This window comes from Coregonus lavaretus, assembly GCF_964263955.1.
Source record: "Coregonus lavaretus genome assembly, contig: HAP1_SCAFFOLD_1164, whole genome shotgun sequence".
Taxonomy (NCBI): Eukaryota; Metazoa; Chordata; class Actinopteri; order Salmoniformes; family Salmonidae; genus Coregonus; species Coregonus lavaretus.
The window spans coordinates 100,077-124,122 of record NW_028156150.1 but is presented as its reverse complement, the minus strand read 5'-3'; the positions used below and the strand labels follow the sequence as shown (position 1 = coordinate 124,122).

The window sequence follows — 24,046 nt, the reverse complement described above, 5'->3', positions numbered from 1 at the left end:
GTCCTGGTCCCTTTGCAGAAAAATAGCCCCAAAGCATGATGTTTCCACCCCCATGCGTCACAGTAGGTATGGTGTTCTTTGGATGCAACTCAGCATTCTTTGTCCTCCAAACACGACGAGTTGAGTTTTTACCAAAAAGTTCTATTTTGGTTTCATCTGACCATATGACATTCTCCCAATCCTCTTCTGGATCATCCAAATGCACTCTAGGAAACTTCAGATGGGCCCGGACATGTACTGGCTTAAGCAGGGGGACACGTCTGGCACTGCATGATTTGAGTCCCTGGCGGCGTAGTGTGTTACTGATGGTAGGCTTTGTTACTTTGGTCCCAGCTCTCTGCAGGTCATTCACTAGGTCCCCCCATGTGGGTCTGGGATTTTTGCTCACCGTTCTTGTGATCATTTTGACCCCACGGGGTGAGATCTTGTGTGGAGCCCCAGATCGAGGGAGATTATCAGTGGTCTTGTATGTCTTCCATTTCCTAATAATTGCTCCCACAGTTGATTTCTTCAAACCAAGCTGCTTACCTATTGCAGATTCAGTCTTCCCAGCCTGGTGCAGGTCTACAATTTTGTTTCTGGTGTCCTTTGACAGCTCTTTGGTCTTGGCCATAGTGGAGTTTGGAGTGTGACTGTTTGAGGTTGTGGACAGGTGTCTTTTATACTGATAACAAGTTCAAACAGGTGCCATTAATACAGGTAACGAGTGGAGGACAGAGAAGCCTCTTAAAGAAGAAGTTACAGGTCTGTGAGAGCCAGAAATCTTGCCTGTTTGTAGGTGACCAAATACTTATTTTCCACCATAATTTGCAAATAAATTCATTAAAAATCCTACAATGTGATTTTCTGGATTTTTTTTCCTCAATTTGTCTGTCATAGTTGACGTGTACCTATGATGACAATTACAGGCCTCTCTCATCTTTTTAAGTGGGAGACCTTGCACAATTGGTGGCTGACTAAATACTTTTTTTCCCCACTGTATATGTCTCTAATATGGTCATACATTTGGCAGGAGGTTAGGAAGTGCAGCTCAGTTTCCACCTCATGTGGGCAGTGTGTACATAGCCTGTCTTCTCTTGAGAGCCAGGTCTGCCTACGGCGGCCTTTCTCAATAGCAAGGCTATGCTCACTGAGTCTGTACATAGTCAAAGCTTTCCTTAAGTTTGGGTCAGTCACAGTGGTCAGGTATTCTGCCACTGTGTACTCTCTGTTTAGGGCCAAATAGCATTCTAGTTTGCTCTGTTTTTTGTGTTAATTCTTTCCAATGTGTCAAGTAATTCTCTTTTTTTTTCTCATGATTTGGTTGGGTCCAATTGTGTTGTTGTCCTGGGGCTGTCACGATCGTTGACACATGATGAAGCGGACCAAGGCGCAGCGTGATATGCGTACATCTTTTAATGACAATAACAAAACAACAAAACGATACGTGAAGTCCTGAGTTAAAACAAACACAAACCTCTCCGGAACAAGATCCCACAAATGACCAGTGCAAAACAGGCTGCCTAAGTATGGTTCCCAATCAGAGACTCCAAGCCACAGCTGCCTCTGATTGGGAACCACCCCGGCCAACATAGAAACACATAAACTAGAACATGAACATAGAACACTAAACATAGAAACTAACACCCTGGCTCAACATATAAGAGTCCCCAGAGCCAGGGCGTGACAGGGGCACTGCTGGGGCGGCAGGTAGCTTAGTGGTTAAGAGCGTTGTACCAGTAACCGAAAGGTCGCTGGTTCTAATCCCCAAGCCGACTAGGTGAAAAATCTGTCGATGTGCCCTTGAGCAAGGCACTTAACCCTAATTGCTCCTGTAAGTCGCTCTGGATAAGAGCGTCTGCTAAATGACCAATTTATTTACTGTGGGGTCTGTTTGTGTTTGTGAACAGAGCCCCAGGACCAGCTTACTTAGGGTACTCTTCTCCAAGTTTATCTCTCTGTAGGTGATGGCTTTGTTATGGAAGGTTTGGGAATCGCTTCCTTTTAAGTGGTTATTGAATTGAATGGCTATTTTCTGGGTTTTGATCATTAGCGGGTATCGGCCTAATTCTGCTCTGCATGCATTATTTGGTGTTTTTCGTTGTACCCTGAGGATATTTTTTTGCAGAATTCTGCATGCAGAGTCTCAATTTGGTGTTTGTCCATTTTGTGAATTCTTGGTTGGTGAGCGGACCCCAGACCTCACAACCATAAAGGGCAATGGGTTCTATAACTAATTCAAGTATTTTTAGCCAGATCCTAATTGGTATGTCGAATTCTATGTTCCTTTTGATGGCATAGAAGGCCCTTCTTGCCTTGTCTCTCAGATCGTTCACAGCTTTGTGGAAGTTACCTGTGGCGTTGATGTTTAGGCCGAGGTATGTATAGTTTTTTGTGTGCTCTAGGGCAACGATGTCTAGATGGAATTTGTATTTGTGGTCCTGGCAACTGGACCTTTTTTGGAACACCATTATTTTTGTCTTACTGAGATTTACTGTCAGGGCCCAGGTCTGACAGAATCTGTGCAGAAGATCTAGGTGCTGCTGTAGGCCCTCCTTGGTTGGTGACAGAAGCACCAGATCATCAGCGAACAGTAGACATTTGACTTCAGATTCTAGTAGGGTGAGGCCTGGTGCTGCAGACTGTTCTAGTGCCCTCGCCAATTCAATGATATATATGTAGAAGAGGGTGGGGCTTTAACTGCATCCCTGTCTCACCCCACGGCCCTGTGGAAAGAAATCGGTGTGTTTTTTGCCAATTTTAACTGCACACTTGTTGTTTGTGTACATGGATTTTATAATGTCGTATGTTTTTCCCCCAACACCACTTTCCATCAGTTTGTATAGCAGACCCTCATGCCAAATTGAGTCAAAAGCTTTTTTTAAATCAACAAAGCATGAGAAGACTTTGCCTTTGTTTTGGTTTGTTTGTCAATTTGGGTGTGCAGGGTGAATACGTGGTCTGTCGTACAGTAATTTGGTAGAAAGCCAATTTTACATTCTCTCTCTCTCTCTCTCTCTCTCTCTCTCTCGCTAGGTGTGTATATTCTGATCATAGCAGGCAGTCTAGTGATGTTGGTGGGATTCTTTGGCTGCTGTGGAGCCGTACGAGAGTCACAGTGTCTGCTGGGGTTGGTGAGTTGACACACAGACACCAGTCTCATTTCCCTGAGGAAAAAACTGGATCAAGCTAGCTAGATAATTAGGATCAGGCTAGCTAGATAATTAGGATCAGGCTAGCTAGATAATTAGGATCAGGCTAGCTAGATAATTAGGATCAGGCTAGCTAGATAATTAGGATCAGGCTAGCTAGATAATTAGGATCAGGCTAGCTAGATAATTAGGATCAGGCTAGCTAGATAATTAGGATCAGGCTAGCTAGATAATTAGGATCAGGCTAGCTAGATAATTAGGATCAGGCTAGCTAGATAATTAGGATCAGGCTAGCTAGATAATTAGGATCAGGTTAGCTAGATAATTAGGATCAGGCTAGCTAGATAATTAGGATCAGGCTAGCTAGATAATTACTCAGCTCTAGACTGAACTCAGAATCTTCAGTAACACTTTATTTTAAGGTGCACATATTAGCCACTAATGTGTAGTTTATCAGTGTGTATTTAACTAGCTTATAAGGCCTTTATTAGGTCTCATTAGATATATATTAAGCCTTAACTAAGTGATTTCTTATTCAAACATTAAGTCATGTATAACTGGCCAATTCTTAATAACATCATTATTAGCTATAATAAAGGCATATTAATGTTAATAAAGAGCAAGTTACACAAGAAAAACTCTGTCTCAATGTGGGACTAATAAGGGATAAGTACCTTAATATGTTCTCCCTATTCTGAAGTGTGACCATGTTTTTACTTGCAGAAAAACAGTCCAGAAATGACCTTATTGGACAGAAAGGGGCACACCTCTCCTCATATATGCCATACAGAAATCACTTAGTGAAGGCCTAGTATATGGCTAATGAGGCCTTATAAGCTAGTTATATACACACTGATAAACTACAGATTAGTGGCTAATATGTGCACCTTAAAATACAGAGCTCAAGATGAAGCCAGATCAGAAACCATGGAAACAGTAGACTCTAACCTGCTTTGTGTTCCAGTTCTTTGAAGCTAGATCAGAAACCATGGAAACAGTAGACTCTAACCTATCTTTGTGTTCCAGTTCTTTGAAGCCAGATCAGAAACCATGGAAACAGTAGACTCTAACCTGTCTTTGTGTTCCAGTTCTTTGAAGCTAGATCAGAAACCATGGAAACAGTAGACTCTAACCTGTCTTTGTGTTCCAGTTCTTTGAAGCTAGATCAGAAACCATGGAAACAGTAGACTCTAACCTGTCTTTGTGTTCCAGTTCTAGATCAGAAACCATGGAAACAGTAGACTCTAACCTGTCTTTGGGTTTCAGTTCTTTGAAGCTAGATCAGAAACCATGGAAACAGTAGACTCTAACCTGTCTTTGTGTTCCAGTTCTTTGAAGCTAGATCAGAAACCATGGAAACAGTAGACTCTAACCTGTCTTTGTGTTCCAGTTCTTTGAAGCTAGATCAGAAACCATGGAAACAGTAGACTCTAACCTGTCTTTGTGTTCCAGTTCTAGATCAGAAACCATGGAAACAGTAGACTCTAACCTGTCTTTGTGTTTCAGTTCTTTGAAGCTAGATCAGAAACCATGGAAACAGTAGACTCTAACATGTCTTTGTGTTCCAGTTCTTTGAAGCTAGATCAGAAACCATGGAAACAGTAGTCTCTAACCTGTCTTTGTGTTCCAGTTCTTTGAAGCTAGATCAGAAACCATGGAAACAGTAGACTCTAACCTGCTTTGTGTTCCAGTTCTTTGCCTGCCTGCTGATCATCTTCGGCGCGGAGGTGGCTGCTGGTGTGTTTGGCTTCTTGAACAAAGACAAGGTACCCATGATGCACCGTGCCACTCCACCACGTTACCTACCACAACTGGTGACGCCATTGTGGTCCCAACTGTCTTTTATTGTCTTACTTCAGATAGCGTGACAACTCCTGTCAGAAGATAATGATTATCATTCTTTTATTTTTATGGTCTTGTCTGATTATTTTCTCACAGATTATCAAAGATGTCCAGAACTATTACGTCAAATCCTACAACGACGACAACAACAGCACAATGATACAGAACTCCTACCACAAAGTTGTAAGTACATTAACATTTTGTCTGGTGAAAAAAACTATGCATACAAACAATAGTACACACGATAAAAGATGCATAGCATAAGACTTCTTGTTGACTTCAATGATACCAAACTCTAGTAGAACTACCAATTTACAGTGCCCTCCATAATTATTGGGACAGTGACATTTTTTGTTGTTGTTTTGGCTCTGTACTCTGGATTTGAAATGATACACTATGTGGTTAAGGTGCAGACTGTCAGCTTTCATTTGAGGGTATTTTCATCCATATCTGTTGAACCGTTGAGAAATGACAGCATTGTTTGTACATAGTCCGCCCATTTTAGGGGACCAAAAGTATTGGGACAAATTAACTTACATGTGTATAAAAGTATTAAGAAGTGTAGTATTTGGTCCCATATTCACAGCACACAATGACTACATCAAGTTTGTGACTCTACAAACTTGTTGGATGCATTTGCTGTTTGTTTTGGTTGTGTTTCAGATTATTTGGTGCCCAATAGAAATGAATGGTAAAAAATATATTGTGTCATTTTGGAGTCACTTTTGTTATAAATAAGAATATAATATATTTCTAAACACTTCTACATTAATGTGGACGCTACCATGGTTACAGATAATCGTGAATAATGATGAGTGAGAAAGTTACAGACGCACAAATATCATAGCCCCCCCCCCCCCCAAAAGAAATGCTAACCTGCCCTGTTATTGTAATGGTGAGAGGTTAACATGTCTTGGGAGGTATGATATTTGTGCGTCTGTAACTTTCTCACTCATCATTATTCACGATTCATTCAGGACTATCCGTAACCATGGTAGCATCCACATCCACACTCCCTCCTCTCTCCCCTGTAGCTGAACTGCTGTGGGACGTCCCAGAGCTTCTGTCCCGGGGCCCCAGCTGACACCAAGGTGGGGCTAATGACAGTAGCTCACTACCTAGATAGCCATCATCGCTAAAGATTGGAACTTTCCTTTTAAATCTTTATTTTGTTCTTACGTGTGTGTGTGTGTGTGTGTGTGTGTGTGTGTAGAACTGTGAGGTGGGCATCAAGGAGTTCTTCAACAGTAAACTCTACATCATCGGTTATGTGGGGATCGGCATCGCTGGAGTCATGGTGAGAACAGGACTGGGGGAGACACATTACCTCTCTCTCTCTCTCTTCCGCACACAAACACACACACTACTTTAAATTGCTCTCTAAGAATGTCTCCTTCCTTTTTTCGTTCTCTCTCAATTTCAATTCAGTAGACTTTATTGACATGGCAAGTGAAATTACTTACATTGTCAAAGTATACATATAACATAAAATGGTGGGACCAACAGCAATAATAATAGTAGTAGTGGAAATGGGATTACCATTAACAGCAACTACAACAATATTAATGAGAATAACAATACATTAAAGCAATAGTAGTCGACCAATCTCAACATGACTGAGAAGATACATTACATGGTATGAAAGCCAAAACATTGTTGACATCTTTCTCTCTCTCTCTCTAGGTTATAGGGATGATCTTCAGTATGGTGTTGTGTTGTGCCATCCGCAACAGCAGGGAGGTCATCTAAACAGGCACACCTTCCAGTCCTCCAGTATCCCAACAGCCCAACAGCCCAACTCCAGTCCTCCAGTATCGCCCAACAGCCCAACAGCCCAACTCCAGTCCTCCAGTACCCCCCAACAGCCCAACAGCCCAACTCCAGTCCTCCAGTACCCCCCAACAGCCCAACAGCCCAACTCCAGTCCTCCAGTACCCCCCAACAGCCCAACAGCCCAACTCCAGTCCTCCAGTATCCCCAACAGCCCAACTCCAGTCCTCCAGTCCCCCCAACAGCCCAACAGCCCAACTCCAGTCCTCCAGTACCCCCAACAGCCCAACTCCAGTCCTCCAGTACCCCCCAACAGCCCAACAGCCCAACTCCAGTCCTCCAGTACCCCCAACAGCCCAACTCCAGTCCTCCAGTATCCCCAACAGCCCAACTCCAGTCCTCCAGTACCCCCCAACAGCCCAACTCCAGTCCTCCAGTACCCCCCAACAGCCCAACTCCAGTCCTCCAGTACCCCCCAACAGCCCAACAGCCCAACTCCAGTCCTCCAGTACCCCCAACAGCCCAACTCCAGTCCTCCAGTACCCCCCAACAGCCCAACTCCAGTCCTCCAGTATCCCAACAGCCCAACTCCAGTCATCCAGTACCCCCAACAGCCCAACTCCAGTCCTCCAGTACCCCCAACAGCCCAACAGCCCAACTCCAGTCCTCCAGTACCCCCAACAGCCCAACTCCAGTCCTCCAGTACCCCCAACAGCCCAACTCCAGTCCTCCAGTACCCCCAACAGCCCAACAGCCCAACTCCAGTCCTCCAGTACCCCCAACAGCCCAACTCCAGTCCTCCAGTACCCCCCAACAGCCCAACAGCCCAACTCCAGTCCTCCAGTACCCCCAACAGCCCAACTCCAGTCCTCCAGTACCCCCAACAGCCCAACTCCAGTCCTCCAGTACCCCCCAACAGCTCAACTCCAGTCCTCCATTACCCCCAACAGCCCAACTCCAGTCCTCCAGTACCCCAACAGCCCAACTCCAGTCCTCCAGTACCCCAACAGTGTTTCTCAACTCCAGTCCTCCAGTACCCCCAACAGCCCAACTCCAGTCCTCCAGTACCCCCAACAGCCCAACTCCAGTCCTCCAGTACCCCAACAGTGTTTCCCAACTCTAGTCCTCCAGTACCCCCAACAGCCCAACTCCAGTCCTCCAGTACCCCCAACAGCCCAACTCCAGTCCTCCAGTACCCCCAACAGCCCAACTCTAGTCCTCCAGTACCCCCAACAGCCCAACTCCAGTCCTCCAGTACCCCCAACAGCCCAACTCCAGTCCTCCAGTACCCCCAACAGCCCAACACCAGTCCTCCAGTACCCCCAACAGCCCAACAGCCCAACTCCAGTCCTCCAGTACCCCCCAACAGCCCAACTCCAGTCCTCCAGTCCCCCCAACAGCCCAACTCCAGTCCTCCAGTACCCCCAACAGCCCAACTCCAGTCCTCCAGTACCCCCAACAGCCCAACTCCTGTCCTCCAGTCCTCCTGTCCTCCAGTCCTCCAGTCTTCCAGTCCTCCAGTACCCCCCAACAGCCCAACTCCAGTCCTCCAGTATCCCCATCAGCCCAACTCCAGTCCTCCAGTCCTCCAGTACCCCCAACAGCCCAACTCCAGTCCTCCAGTACCCCCATCAGCCCAACTCCAGTCCTCCAGTCCTCCAGTCCTCCAGTCCTCCAGTATCCCCATCAGCCCAACTCCAGTCCTCCAGTACCCCCCATCAGCCCAACTCCAGTCCTCCAGTACCCCCCATCAGCCCAACTCCAGTCCTCCAGTACCCCAACACCCCAACAGAACTCATTTTTATTTAAGCCCTGGACAAGCACACCTGATTCAACTTGTCAACCAATCATGAAGCCCTAAATTTGTATAATGAAGTATGTTTGTCCAGGGATACAACAAAAACGTGTGCTGTTGATGGAACTGGAGGACTGGAGTTGGGAAACTCCTCTTCAGGAGATAAGGAGAGGAAGCCACGTTAGACTATTGAGATCCCACCCACCTACCCTCCCACCTCCCCTGACACCCCTCCCCCTCCCCCTCCCCTCCCACCTCCCCTCCCACCTCCCTGACACCCCTCCCACCTTCCCTGACATCCCCCCCCCCTCCCACCTCCCCTGACATCCCCCCCTCCCCTCCCCTCCCCTCCCACCTCCCCTCCCACCTCCCCTAAAGTAGGCACTAGGTAGTGAATAGGATGCCATTTGGGATACAACCGGTGTCCGTCCTGTAGTTGACGTGACAAAGCTTTTCCACAGCCAGCCACTCTCTTCACGTGCCTTTTTTCTTTCTTTAAAAAAAAACACAAAACAAACATTTTAAACAACCAATCAGTGGCCAGAAGCAAAGTTTGTAGGAATATCTAAACTGCCCGGCCACTAGATTCCTGTACATTACACTATAAGGTTTTTAAAAGACATCTGTATGTGATACGTTGTTTATTTCTGTGGCCAACGAGTAGCACTAGTGGCATGACTGTTGACACGATGGTCGCCTTCCAGGACGTTGCATTAACATCAACCAATGGTTGTGTGCTAAATCATCGGCCGCACAGTCGGGCGTTAGATGGCTATAATCATATGATGTGGCTTTAGCTGGTACGTTAAACACCAATCCGAGTGTTGTGAAATCTGGCAGGCGTCTGCAATGTAGTGAGCCTGGAATCTGGCCATTGTGACAGCCAGCTCTGTGAGGCAGGTGCCCTGGTAGGAGTGGGTCCCAAATGGCACCCTGTTCCCTTTATATTGCACTACTTTTTAACAGGGCCCATTCGGCTGTGGTCAAAAGTAGTGCATTCTAAAATTAATAGGGGGCCATTTGAGATGCACACAAAGTAGGGTTGGGCGGTATCCAGATCTTCATACCGTTTCTGTACCATACCGGGGTATACAGTATTACCAGAAGTGCACACAAGGGGAGCTATTTCAAATAAATAATGTTTTTTTCTGTTTTTTGGGGACGCACAAAACAATTTCGGGGATCTTGATCCAGGAGGGGATTGAATGTCTCTAGTCTGGGTACCTGTTTAGCTAAAATTCCACTCCTTGCGGCTCCATGTCATCGGCAATCTCAACGCTCAATATGCAGCTGGATTTATGACGGAGTTGCTCATTGGTTGTTGGAAATAACATTAATGTTTTCCATGACAAAATTGAATTAAGTCAAAATCAAACATTTAGCTGTTAGCTAGGCAAGTTCTTGTATTTTTAGGTTTAAATTCAAAGCAAAGCGGTTTTGAGGTAGGAATTGCAGTATGTTTTAGTTTGACAATTTAGAAGTGAGCGAGCAACTTTTGACAGACTGGTTTCGTCTGGACAAACAAAAAACGGTTGCTTAGCAACTAGATACCAATGTGTTGTGTGGAGAGAAAAAAAAATGACAGTTACAATATTTGGATAATCGTTGTGATTGGAGGATAGATTGGAGGGGTTATCCAATCAGGATCAACTCCTCTGTTCTCCTCAAGCTCATTAATGATAGAATGTTCATATTTGAAAACGTCAGAAAGGCCAGTCTCTTCGGCAATATCAAGGAGTACAGGGAGTGGATTAGCTGAAGAGACTGGTACCCAGGCTAGAAGGTCTCTGCTGTAACCAATCATCTTCATCTTGACATCTAGCTACTCAGCTAGCAAGTTAGCAAACATTTTTTACATTTTTACAGTTTAGTCATTTAGCAGACGGTCTTATCCAGAGCTACTTACAGTTAGTGAGTGCATACATTTATTATTTTATTTTTTATTTTTTCATACTGGCCCCCCGTGGGAATCGAACCCACAACCCTGGCGTTGCAAACGCCATGCTCTACCAACTGAGCTACATCCCTGCCGGCCATTCCCTCCCCTACCCTGGACGACGCTGGGCCAATTGTGCGCCGCCCCATGGGTCTCCCGGTCGCGGCCGGCTGCGACAGAGCCTGGATTCGAACCAGGATCTCTAGTGGCACAGCTAGCACTGCGATGCAGTGCCTTAGACCACTGCGCCACTCAGGAGATAAAACCAAAAGCAAAGCTTGAGCTGGATATAATTTATTTGACACATCTTAGATTTCTTATAGTTAACCTTAACGTGTAAGGGATAATCAACGAGGGGCTATGCGTTTTATGGAAAAGAATGAACGACGTGGAAGGTGTGTTCCACGACTCGCTAGCTGAGTTAATTCCAGAGAACGCATAGAGCCCTGAGATTAAATATCCCTTTTATACCATGGCTATAATTTAACACATTTGCCGCTAGAAATATGTTCATTTGACAGTAGAAATGTGTTCAACATCCGCTAAAGTAGCTAGCAAGTTTACTAGATAGCTATAGTAGTTGCCTTGGTCACCAAACAAACAGACTTGCTAGTTTAGGTGATTCTCTGCTGTTACCAAGTGAAGCTTGATTTTGGAAGAAGCTAAGCACTTAGCTAGATAGCTAACTAGCTAATAAATGAGCAAACCGATACACAACTGCAGAGCATTTTAGCTAATTTTAGACAGTTACTTTAATAGTTATAAGATATCTAGCTGGCAAACATTTAGTTGTGAATTCCATACTGTAACTAGATCACCTGGTGTGTGCTGAATAACAGTGAGTGACTTACAAGGCTCCGGTCTCCCGGTCTCTCGTCGTTGTGTGCTTGTAAACAAACACCACGTGACTGGGGACTACCGGTAAACTTCATAATGAAAAAGTAGGTGAAATGAAGAATGCGATCTTCTCTATCTACTAACGTATTACACAAGTTGACTGGAGGTATTTACTTAAAGTAGCTACAAATATTCCAATTTGTATATTTTTGAAAATGTCAAATAAATAGTTTCAACGGTATTGGGGTATTCCAGTGGCTATTTCCAAATACACCGGTATTCAGTATATATGGGATACTGCCAAAGCCTAATACCAAGGTCACTAAACTCCTCCCTGTGAAGGAGAATACAGTTGTTTTGTACTGTATCTTATTCCCTAAAGACCTGTTACAGTCCCGCTGTCTGTGATTTTGTGTTAATTTATTTTTTATTTTAATGGCTGATGTAATTTGAGTTCAGATGGCATTCCCTGCCGCTCAGGAAGATAGATGTTCTGTTCAACAAATAAACTTTTACACGTTTTACCCACTTCTCCCCGTCTCTACTTCCGTTCTCTTCGTCTCTCTTTCCTTTCTAAACGTGTTTTACCAGAATGTGACTCTATATCTTCAGAAGTCACACACACAGTCTCAATCAGTTCTCATGATAGTCGGGAATTACAGATGCCGTATCTTAATTTGATCATGCTGTTGTTGCAGGAATTGAAATGCAAACCTGTAGTGTATTCAAGGTTTAAAAATGCTTCTAAAGTTTATTTCCACTAAAGCATTCCAGACTGGATTTGCGCCTAAATAAAATTTAGCAACCCCTACAATAAATGTCCATTAATTATAATCCACATAACAATTCAATTCACATTTCCTGTTGTGTGAAACTGGCTCAAATTAAGATATGGTATCTGTACTCTTAGTAATCTGAGCTCTGCTTCACAATGTTAGGGTAACATTTGCCTTGTGTGATCAACTCTGACTGTACAACAGGATGATCGACTCAGTTGATCTGGTCACGTTATCCAGTTGGGTGGGCCCCCGGGGGGGGGGGGGCAATGCAAATAGTCTAGCTAGCCATTTGATTAGATGTTCAGGAGTCTTATGGCTTGGGGTCCTGGATGGCAGGAAGCTTGGCCCCAGTGATGTACTGGGCCATACACACTACCCTCTGTAGTGCCTTGCAGTCGGAGGCCGAGCAGTTGCCATACCAGGCAGTGATACAACCAGTGAGGATGCTCTCGATGGTGCAGCTAATCACTCAATATATGGCTGGGAGTTAATCACTCAAGACATGGCTGGGAGTTATCTCTCAAAATATGGCTGGGAGTTAATCACTCAAAATATTGCTGGGAGTTAATCACTCAAGACATGGCTGGGAATTAATCACACAAGATATGGCTGGGAGTTAATCACACAAGATATGGCTGGGAGTTAATCACACAAAATATGGCTGGGAGTTAATCACACATGATATGGTTGGGAGTTAATCACACAAGATATGGCTGGGAGTTAATCACTCAAGATATGGCTGGGAGTTAATCACACAAGATATGGCTGGGAGTTAATCACACAAGATATGGCTGGGAGTTAATCACTCAAGAGATGGCTGGGAGTTAATCACACAAGATATGGCTGGGAGTTAATCACACAAGATATGGCTGGGAGTTAATCACTCAAGCGCATGTATATAGGCAATAATCATAAAAGTGTATGTTTTTTATGACATCATTGATGAATATTAACATCTAGCATGCTGATGAATACCCTGAGCCAGGGATTGGCAGCTGGCGGCCACGCCCCCCCTTCTGTAGGCCCGCGGATCTATCTCCCCAGTGGGTAAGAGCATTGGGCCAGTAATCGAAAGGTCGCTGGTTCTAATCCCCGAGCCGACTAGGTGAAAAATCTGTCGATGTGCCCTTGAGCAAGTTACTTAACCCTAATTGCTTCTGTACGTCGCTCGGGATAAGAGCATCTGCTAAATGACTAAAATTTTAAATGTTTAAAAGTAAATACATTAGGAACTCAGTCGGGGTCTCAACTTACTGTTGAGAGTTAGAATAGTAGAATACACAAGGTGCAATTTAGAAATTTGTTTTTTCTCTTATGTCAGTCACTCAATTAAACCATGTCAGCTAAAATTTTTTAGATTGGTAAGTTAGTTTAGCCAGCTACTTCTTGTAACCATGGTAGAATTACCGACCGTGGACCCGTTGATTTTATTAGTCACTCTGACTTAGATAGATACAGTTTACATACACCTTAGCCAAATACATTTAAACTCAGTTTTCACAGTTCCTGACATTTAATCCTAGTAAACAATTCCCTGTCTTAGGTCAGTTAGGATCACCACTTTATTTTAAGAATGTGAAATGTCAGAATAATAGTAGAGAGAATGATTTATTTCAGCTTTTATTTCTTTCATCACATTCCCAGTGGATCAGAAGTTTACATACACTCAATTATGGCATATTAATTAGTATTTGGTAGCATTGCCGTTAAATTGTTTAACTTGGGTAAAATGTTTCGGGTAGCCTTCCACAAGCTTCCCACAATAAGTTGGGTGAATTTTGGCCCATTCCACCTGACAGAGCTGGTGTAACTGAGTCAGGTTTGCAGGCCTCCTTGCTCGCACACGCTTTTTCAGTTCTGCCCACACATTTTCTATAGGATTGAGGTCAGGGCTTTGTGATGGCCACTCCAATACCTTGACTTTGTTGTCCTTAAGCCATTTTGCCACAACTTTGGAAGTATGCTTGGGGTCATTGTCCATTTGGAAGACCCATTTGCGACCAAGCTTTAACTTCCTGACTGATGTCTTGATATGTTGCTTCAATATATCCACATAATGTTCCTTCCTCATGATGACATCTATTTTGTGAAGTGCACCAGTCCCTCCTGCAGCAAAGCACCCCCACAGCATGATGCTGCCACCCCCGTGCTTCACGGTTGGGATGGTGTTCTTCGGCTTGCAAGCCACCCCATTTTTCCTCCAAACATAACGATGGTCATTATGGCCAAACAGTTATATTTTTGTTTCGTCAGACCAGAGGACATTTCTGAAAAATAACATGGTGAGATGTTGTTAGAACTGAGAAATTCCAAACATAAAAGTTTTTAAACATTTGTTTCAGTAGTTAGTTATTACTGTCACAGATTAAATTATTAAAGGATTACTGGTATCATCCCAACCCTAGTAACAATGTCACGCTCGTGGATAGATGGCTCGGACCAAGGTGCAGCGTGGTAGACGAACATTTTAATTCAATAAATGAACACAGACCAAACGAACAAAAATACACACGAACGTAAAGTACTGCAGGCTACAAAGCCAGTACATGTCCAGGCCCGTCTGAAGTTTGCTAGAGTGCATTTGGATGATCCAGAAGAGGATTGGGAGAATGTCATATGGTCAGATGAAACCAAAATATAACTTTTTGGTAAAAACTCAACTCGTCGTGTTTGGAGGACAAAGAATGCTGAGTTGTATCCAAAGAACATGTCACGGTTCAGACAGACGACCAGAGGACCACAATTGCGTCACACCAGAAAGTTTATTAAACTTAAGGGAAAAGGGAAGTAGGGAGTGAATGAAGGCTCCAGGGGTAACAGGGATCCCGTCCAATGTGCTGGGTCTGTGCCCCCCCCAGTGGCAGCGATGCGTCCTATGAAGCCGGTGGTGGGTGGTCCAGAAGTCCTGGGGGGGGGAGACACAGACACAACAGGGCGGAATGAAACAAGGCAGCAGTACAGTTCAAGGGAAATCCAAAATACGTAGTAGCAAGGCAGAAGGCTGGTCAGAGTTACCGGGATTGAAGAGTAGTCAGGAGTCGTAATGGCAGAAGCAGGTCTGGATCTCCTGAGGCAGAAGAGTATCCAAAAAACAGGCAGGTCCGGGGTCACAAAACCAGGGTGAGCCAGAAGCGCGAGCAAACAGGTTCCGGGGGTGAGCTTTGCAGACGATCTGACACCGGAGAGCTGAAAGACAGGGCCTTAAATACTGGGAGAGGTAGTGGGTAATGCAGCGCAGCTGGCAGAGTAATTAGAGCAGAGCAGAGCAGGGACAGGTGGAGCTAGTTAGGCTGAGTAGAGAGAGTGGTGAGCAGAGTGGAAGAAAATAAAGGTGGTAACCCGGTGGAGTGAGAGGCCCATGACAGAACCCCCCCCCCAAGGGACGGCCCCAGAAGTCCCAAGAGCAACACCACGCCGGGCGGGAGGAGGGGAGCCGGAGGAGGGCTAGAACTCCTCCGAACGGTCCGAGTGAACGTCCTCATCCTCGGAGGAAGCCGGAGGGCCGTGGTCGGGAGATGGGACAGGTCCCGAGACAGGATCAGGCACAGGACAGGAAGCCGAGCGGGCAGGACGGTTAGGGACCCCTCTGGGGCGGCCCCTACGGATTGCAGGTTGATCAGGATGCCGTTGGTGGAAAGCGGTGATGAGAGTCCTATCCACAATCCGACTAGCTGGCACCCAGGTCCTTTCCTCAGGTCCATAGCCCTCCCAGTCAATGAGGTACTGGAGACCCCTACCCCTCCGTCTGGACCGAAGCAGGCGGCGGACGGTGTAAACCAGACCACCATCGACGAGCCGTGGAGGAGGAGGACCAGGCGCAGCAGGGACCAGCGGACTCTCATGGATGGGCTTAATCTTAGACACATGGAAAGTGGGGTGCACCCTCAGGGAATTAGGCAGTTGGAGCCGGACAGCAGTTGGGCTAATCACTCTTATGATAGGGAATGGGCCAATGAACCGAGGTGCCAGCTTCTGCGACTCCACCCTGAGTGGCAGGTTCTTCGATGACAACCACACCCTTTGACCAACATGGTAGGTGGGAGCAGGAATTCTCCGACGGTTGGCCCCGGTAGTGTAGCTGGCAACGGATCTGAGGAGTGTGGCTCGGGCTTGTGACCAGGTGCGGCGACATCGACGGGCAAAAGCAAGTGCAGATGGGCAAGTAACCTCCTCTTCCTGGCTGGCAAATAGAGGAGGCTGGTATCCATAAACACATTGGAAAGGGGACATACCGATGGCAGAGCAGGTCAGAGAATTGTGTGCGTACTCCACCCATGTCAATTGCTGCGACCAGGAGTGGGGGTTGCGTGAAGTCATGCATCGCAGTGCCTTCTCGAGCTCCTGATTAGCCCGCTCTGACTGCCCATTGGATTGGGGATGGAATCCGGAAGTCAGACTGACTGTGGCTCCCAGCAGGTGACAGAACTCCTTCCAAAAAGCGGAGGAGAATTGTGGACCACGGTCAGAAACTACATCCTTTGGCAGTCCGTGGATCCGGAAGACGTGTTCCAGGACCACCTGGGCGGTCTCCTTGGCGGTTGGGAGCTTGGGGAGGGGAATGAAGTGTGCCATCTTGCTGAAACGGTCAACGATGGTGAGAATGACGGTCATGCCACTTGAAGGGGGCAGCCCCGTGACAAAGTCAAGGGCGATGTGAGACCAGGGACGTCTGGGCACAGGCAGGGGCTGCAGCAATCCGGCTGGGGGCTGGCAGGACGACTTGTGTTGGTTGCAGATGGGGCAGGCTTGGACGAATTCCCGTACATCCTTCCTCAGAGAGGGCCACCAGAACCTCTGGGCGAGCAGGTTGTAAGTGCGGGTGGAGCCAGGGTGACAAGCTAGGCGGGAGTCATGTCCCCACTGAACGACCTGGGACCTCAGGTCTTCGGGGACAAAAAGGCGGTCAGCTGGGCAAGTGCTGGGACCTGGCTGGTTACGGAGAGCCTCCAGCACCTGTTCCTCAACAGCCCAGGTCAGAGCTGCAACGATGCAGGGACTTGGCAGAATCGACACAGGGTCCTTGGAGGGGGTGTCATCCTTCTGGAATTGACGGGAGAGGGCGTCTGGCTTGGTGTTGCGTGATCCAGGCCGGTATGACAGAGTGAAATTAAACCTGGTGAAGAACAGGGCCCAGCGGGACTGCCTGGAGTTCAACCGTTTGGCCGTGCGGATGTACTCCAAGTTCTTATGATCGGTCCAAACGAGAAATGGAATGGTGGACCCCTCCAGCCAGTGACGCCACTCCTCCAAGGCAAGCTTCACAGCCAGCAGCTCACGGTTCCCTATGTCGTAATTGCACTCAGAGGGGGACAACCGACGTGAGAAAAAGGCACAGGGATGGAGCTTCCTATCCTCCGCAGCCCACTGAGAAATCACAGCACCAACTCCCACATCCGAGGCGTCCACCTCCACAATGAATTGCCGGTCCACATCAGGCATCTGGAGGATGGGAGCGGAGGTGAACCTCACCTTGAGGGTACTGAAGGCTTTGTCGGCTGCTGGGGTCCAGGTGAAGGGTTGCTTGGTGCTGGTTAGAGCAGTGAGAGGGGCAGCAACGGTACTGTAGTTCCGGATAAACTTCCTATAGAAGTTAGCAAACCCCAGAAACTGTTGCAGCTTCTTTCTGTTCTCCGGAACTGGCCATGAAGTGACTGCTGATACTTTGGCAGGATCCATTTGGATACTTCCCTCTGCCACTATGTACCCCAGGAAGGCCACTGTCTTGACGTGAAACTCACATTTCTCTGCCTTGGCGTAGAGGGAATTCTCCAGAAGACGATGAAGGACTTGCTGGACATGGCGGGTGTGTTCAGACAGGTTTCTGGAGTAGATTAAGATGTCATCCAGGTAAACGAAGACAAACTTGTTTAACATGTCCCGCAGTACATCATTCACTAGAGCCTGGAACACAGCAGGAGCATTGGTGAGGCCAAAAGGCATAACCAGATACTCGTAGTGGCCTGTTGGTGTATTGAATGCGGTTTTCCATTCATCTCCCTCCCGGATCCGCACTAAGTGGTAAGCGTTTCTGAGATCCAACTTGGTAAAAACAGTGGCTCCCTGGAGCAACTCAAAAGCAGAGGTGAGCAGAGGCAGAGGGTAACGGTTTTTCACTGTGATGTCGTTGAGTCCCCTGTAGTCGATGCAGGGGCGAAGAGATCCGTCCTTCTTCCCCACAAAGAAGAAGCCAGCACCAGCAGGAGATGAAGATGACCGGATTAATCCTGCGGACAGAGAGCCATTGATGTAGTCCTCCATGGACTTTCTTTCAGGAGCAGACAACGAATAAAGACGACCCTTTGGAGGAGCTGTTCCAGGGAGGAGGTCGATGGCACAGTCGTACGGTCGGTGAGGGGGCAGAGATGTGGCTCTTGCTTTGTTAAACACCTCTCTGAGACCATGGTAGCATTCTGGGACATTGGAGAGGTCAGGAGCGGAGTTAGTAGGTACTGGCCGAGGGGGTAGTGCGGCAGCAAGCAGGCAGGTTCGGTGGCAGTCCTCTCCCCACTCCCTGATCACCCCGGTCACCCAGTCGAGCTGAGGGTTGTGCCGGCGGAGCCATGGGTAACCCAGGATGAGGGGTTGGCCTGGAGAGGGGAGCAGGTGAAACTGGATAGTTTCTTGATGGTTTCCGGACAGACCCATCGAGACCGGGGCCGTGACATGAGTGACCGATCCGAGTAAGTGTCCGTCCAGTGCCCGGGCAGGAATAGGAGGTGTCAAACGGAGGTTCTCCAGTCCCAGTTGGCGTGCCAGCTTGATGTCCATTATGTTGGCCTCGGCGCCAGAATCCACCAGAGCAGCCAGGGTGTGAGTTGAGTCAGAGAGGCGGAGGTGAACTTGCAGCAGGGGTTTGCGGTCGGAGGACTGGATGGTCATTGAACTCAACCGGACTCCCCCTATGCCCGGTGAGCTTCGGCCCTTTAAAGGGCAGGTTACCACACGATGTCCATCACCTCCACAATAGAGGCAGAGGTTTGAGGTGAAGCGGCGCTGGCGCTCTGCAGGAGTGAGAGAGGCTCGCCCAATCTCCATAGGCTCAGACTGATCAAGCTGACCTGGGTGAGTGGCAGTAGATGACAGGAGCCCAGTCGGATCTCTCCGAATGCCGGTAGTAGGTGGACCTTGGCGCCCCCTCTCACGACGACGGGTCTGTATCCTTCTGTCGATCCTGACAGTCAGTGCGATGGCTTCATCAAGAGTGGAAGGCAGTTCATGGGAGACCAACTCGTCCTTGATATAGTCAGCCAAACTATGGAAGAACGCGTCCACCAACGATGGTGTGTTCCAAGAACTTCGTCTAGCCAGGGTTCGGAAGTCGATGGAATGGTCTGCGACTGTACGTCTGCCTTGTCGAATACTGAACAGTTCACGAGACGCCTCTGCGGTGGGTGAATCCAGGTCAAACACCTTCAGCATCTCCTCAGCAAACAGGTCGAAGGTTGCACATGCGGGGGTTTGACGTTCGAACTCTGCTGTTCCCCAGAGTCGAGCTCGGCCCGTCAGGTGAGTGATGGCATACCCAACTTTAGCCCCCTCCGTGGCGAAGGTCCTTGGCTGCAAGGAGAACTGAAGTCGGCAGCTAGTCAGGAATGGCCGGACCTGGGTTGAATCGCCGTTGAACCGCTCGGGGTTTCCAATCTTGGGTTCCGGAGCAGCGGCTGCAATGACCGGGGCAGGTAACTCGGGGGCAGGGCTGGTGGGCAGACTGGCTGGGGTAAGGTTGGTGAGGAGTTGAATGATCATGGCGAGTTGTTGTTGCTGCTGCTGGAACTGCTGCTCATGCTCATCGGTTTCCATGTCGGGGAAAGTGTGCGCTGAGTCCATAATGGTCAGATCGTACTGTCACGGTTCAGACAGACGACCAGAGGACCACAATTGCGTCACACCAGAAAGTTTATTAAACTTAAGGGAAAAGGGAAGTAGGGAGTGAATGAAGGCTCCAGGGGTAACAGGGATCCCGTCCAATGTGCTGGGTCTGTGCCCCCCCCAGTGGCAGCGATGCGTCCTATGAAGCCGGTGGTGGGTGGTCCAGAAGTCCTGGGGGGGGGAGACACAGACACAACAGGGCGGAATGAAACAAGGCAGCAGTACAGTTCAAGGGAAATCCAAAATACGTAGTAGCAAGGCAGAAGGCTGGTCAGAGTTACCGGGATTGAAGAGTAGTCAGGAGTCGTAATGGCAGAAGCAGGTCTGGATCTCCTGAGGCAGAAGAGTATCCAAAAAACAGGCAGGTCCGGGGTCACAAAACCAGGGTGAGCCAGAAGCGCGAGCAAACAGGTTCCGGGGGTGAGCTTTGCAGACGATCTGACACCGGAGAGCTGAAAGACAGGGCCTTAAATACTGGGAGAGGTAGTGGGTAATGCAGCGCAGCTGGCAGAGTAATTAGAGCAGAGCAGAGCAGGGACAGGTGGAGCTAGTTAGGCTGAGTAGAGAGAGTGGTGAGCAGAGTGGAAGAAAATAAAGGTGGTAACCCGGTGGAGTGAGAGGCCCATGACAGAACACCATACCTACTGTGAAGCATGGGGGTGGAAACATCATGCTTTGGGGCTGTTTTTCTGCAAAGGGACCAGGACGACTTATCCGTGTAAAGGAAAGAATGAATGGGGCCATGTATCGTGAGATTTTGAGTGAAAACCTCCTTCCATCAGCAAGGGCATTGAAGATGAAACGTGGCTGGGTCTTTCAGCATGACAATGATCCCAAACACACCGCCCGGGCAACGAAGGAGTGGCTTCGTAAGAAGCATTTCAAGGTCCTGGAGTGGCCTAGCCAGTCTCCCGATCTCAACTTTCTTTCAAAAAAAAGAAAGAAAAAAATTATAAATATAAGGTGAATGCACCTATTTGTAAGTCGCTCTGGATAAGAGCGTTTGCTAAATGACGTAAATGTAAATGTAAATGTGTAGATGTAGTAGTGTGGATGTAGTAGTTTGTAGTAATGTGGATGTGGTGTTTTATAGTAGTGTGGATGTAGTGTTTGTAGTATTGTGGATGTAGTGTTTGTAGTAGTTTGTAGTAGTGTAGATGTAGTATTTTGTAGTAGTGTATATGTAGTATTTTGTAGTAGTGTAGATTTAGTAATTTGTAGTAGTGTAGATATAGTGTAGATGTAGTATGTGTTGTGGAGTAGATGTAGTAGTTTGTAGTAGTGTGGATGTAGAAGTGTAGATGTAGTAGTTTGATGTAGTATTTTGTAGTAGTGTAGATGTAATAGAGTAGATTTAGTGTTTGTAGTAGTGTGGATGTAGTGTTTGTAGTAGTGTGTATGTTGTGTCTGTAGTAGTGTGAATGTAGTAGTGTAGCAGTGCAGATGTAGTAGTGTAGATGTAGTAGTGTAGATGTAGTGTTTGTAGTAGTGTGGATGTAGTAGTGTTTATGTAGTAGTTTGTGGTAGTGTAGATGTAGTAGTTCGCATAGTGTAGATGTAGTGTTTGTAGTAGTCATTGCGTGCTAGGAATATGGGACCAAATACTACACTGTTGACTACGTTAGTACACATCTATTTTTTTGACCAGAGGAAATAGTGCCTCCTATTGGCCCTCCAGCAGCATCTGGTCTCCCATCCAGGGACTGACCAGGACTAACCCTGTTTAGCTTCAGAGGAAAGCCAGCAGTGGGATGCAGTGTGGTATGCTACTGGCATGGCTCCCCAAGGAGAGGTCACTGGGGAGACATGCCGTAACATGTTCTTAGAGCGGAGGGCAGCCCATCACCTCAAAAGAATTATCAAGCCCTGACTAGAAGAAGGATTTTCTACACTTGGCGTTCTTGGGCATGTGGACTATATTGATTTGCTTGAAATAAATTGGTATTACAGACCGGGTCAGTGGCGAAGACACGTACTGGTATTCCGTCTAGCCCCATGGCTTTGCGAATGTTAACCTGTTTAAAGGTCTTACTCACATCGGCTACGGAGAGCGAGATCACACATTCATCTGTAACAGCTGGTGTTCTCATGCATGGTTCAGTGTTGCTTGCCTCAAAGTGTGCTTGGAAGGCATTTAGCTCCTCAGGTAGGCTTGCAGAGCTGGGCAGCTCGCGGCTGGGTTTCCTTTTTGGAATTCCGTGATAGTTTGCAAGCCATGCCACATCCGTCGGACTTCAGAGCTGGCGTAGTAGGATTCGTTCTTAGTCCTGTATTGACGCTTTACAGGGCCCAGTGGATTGACATTGTGTCCGACCACCACCAGCTTCGAGAAGGATGCAAGTGCGGCCCGCAATTTGGGGCGTTCCTGCATGTGGGCATTACTGGATCTGCAGGAACCCCTCTTTATACTTCTGTTGGTCCATTTTTTTTCTCATTTTTTCAGTGTTTTTCAGCGGCAGGGACTGGGAGACTAGTCAGTATCGAGGCAAATATGAACGGAGCAAAGTACAGAGAGATCCTTGATGAAAACCTGCTCCAGAGCGCTCAGGACCTCAGACTGGGGCAAACAAACCTAAGCACACAGCCAAGACAACGCAGGAGTGGCTTCGGACAAATCTCTGAATATCCTTGAGTGGCCCAACCAGATCCCGGACTTGAACCCGATCTAACATTTCTGGAGAGACCTGAGAATAGCTGTGCAGCAATGCTCCCCATCCTACCTGACAGAGCTTGAGAGGATCTGCAGAGAAGAATGGGACAAACTCCCCAAATACAGTTGTGCAAGCTTGTAGCGTCATACCCAAGAAGACTTGAGGCTGTAATTGCTAGCGAAACAGTCCTGTAGCTTAGCATCTGCGTCATCTGACCTCTTCCTTATTAACCGAGTCACTGGTGCTTCCTGCTTTAGTTTTTGCTTAAAGCAGGAATCAGGAGGATAGAGGTATGGTCAGATTTGCCAAATGGAGGGCATGGGAGAGCTTTGTACACGTCTCTGTGTGTGGAGTAAAGGTGGTCTAGAGTTTTTTTTCCTCTGGTTGCACATTTAACATGCTGTTAGAAATTAGGTAGAATGGATTTAAGTTTCCCTGCATTAAAGTCCCCGGCCACTAGGAGCGCTGCCTCTGGATGAGCGTTTTCCTGTTTGCTTATGGCCTTATACAGCTCATTGAGTGCAAACTTAGTGCCAGCATCGGTTTGTTGTGGTAAATAGACAGCTACGAAAAATATAGATGAAAACTCTCTTGGTAAATAGTGTGGTCTACAGCTTATCATGAGATACTCTACCTCAGGCGAGCAAAACCTCGAGACTTCCTTAGTATTAGATTTTATGCAACAGCTGTTGTTTACAAATATACACAGACCGCCACCCCTTGTCTTACCAGAGTCAGCCGTTCTATCCTGCCGATGTAGCATATATCCCTTCATGTTATCCATGTCGTCGTTCAGATATTACAGTTTTTAATGTCCCGTTGGTAGGATAACCTTGATCTTAGGTCGTCCAATTTATTTTCAAATGATTGAACATTGGCTAATAGGATTGATGGAAGAGGCAGTTTACTCGCTCGCCGTCGGATCCTTACAAGGCACCCCGACCTACGTCCACGATATCTCAGTCTCTTTCTCATGCGAATGACGGGGATTTGAGCATGGTCAGGTGTCTGTAGAATATCCTTTGTGTCCGACTCGTTGAAGAAAAAATCTTTGTCCAATAGGAGGTGAGTAATCGCTGTCCTGATATCCAGAAGCTCTTTTTGGTCATAAGAGACGGTGGCAGAAACATTATGTACAGAATAAATTACAAATAACGCGAAAAATCTAACATAATAGTACAATTGGTTACAGGGCTGTAAAACAGCATTCATCTTCTCTGGCAACATCTCCAGTTTTAATGATGGCTTTTGGCAAACTCCAAGCGGGCTGTCATGTGCATTTTACTGAGGAGTGGCTTCCGTCTGGCCACTCTAGCATAAAGGCCTGATTGGTGGAGTGGTGCAGAGATGGTTGTCCTTCTGGAAGGTTCTCTCATCTCGACAGAGGAACTCTGGAGCTCTGTCAGAGTGACCATCAGGTTCTTGGTCACCTCCCT

General features: G+C 47.2%; 1 protein-coding gene across 1 annotated transcript in view; it reads left to right on the top strand.

The window, feature by feature from the left end:
* Positions 1-6,722, top strand: part of LOC311126733 (CD9 antigen-like) — a gene marked incomplete at both ends in the record, with an annotated part of 33,107 nt that extends 26,385 nt beyond the window's left edge. The window contains 6 exons of the mRNA XM_084200723.1: positions 3,016-3,113; positions 4,823-4,897; positions 5,070-5,156; positions 6,008-6,064; positions 6,187-6,270; positions 6,657-6,722. Coding sequence (XP_084056849.1) covers positions 3,016-3,113; positions 4,823-4,897; positions 5,070-5,156; positions 6,008-6,064; positions 6,187-6,270; positions 6,657-6,722 — 467 coding nt within the window. The remainder of the gene's footprint in view (positions 1-3,015; positions 3,114-4,822; positions 4,898-5,069; positions 5,157-6,007; positions 6,065-6,186; positions 6,271-6,656) is intronic.
* Between the last annotated feature and the right edge of the window lie 17,324 nt (positions 6,723-24,046).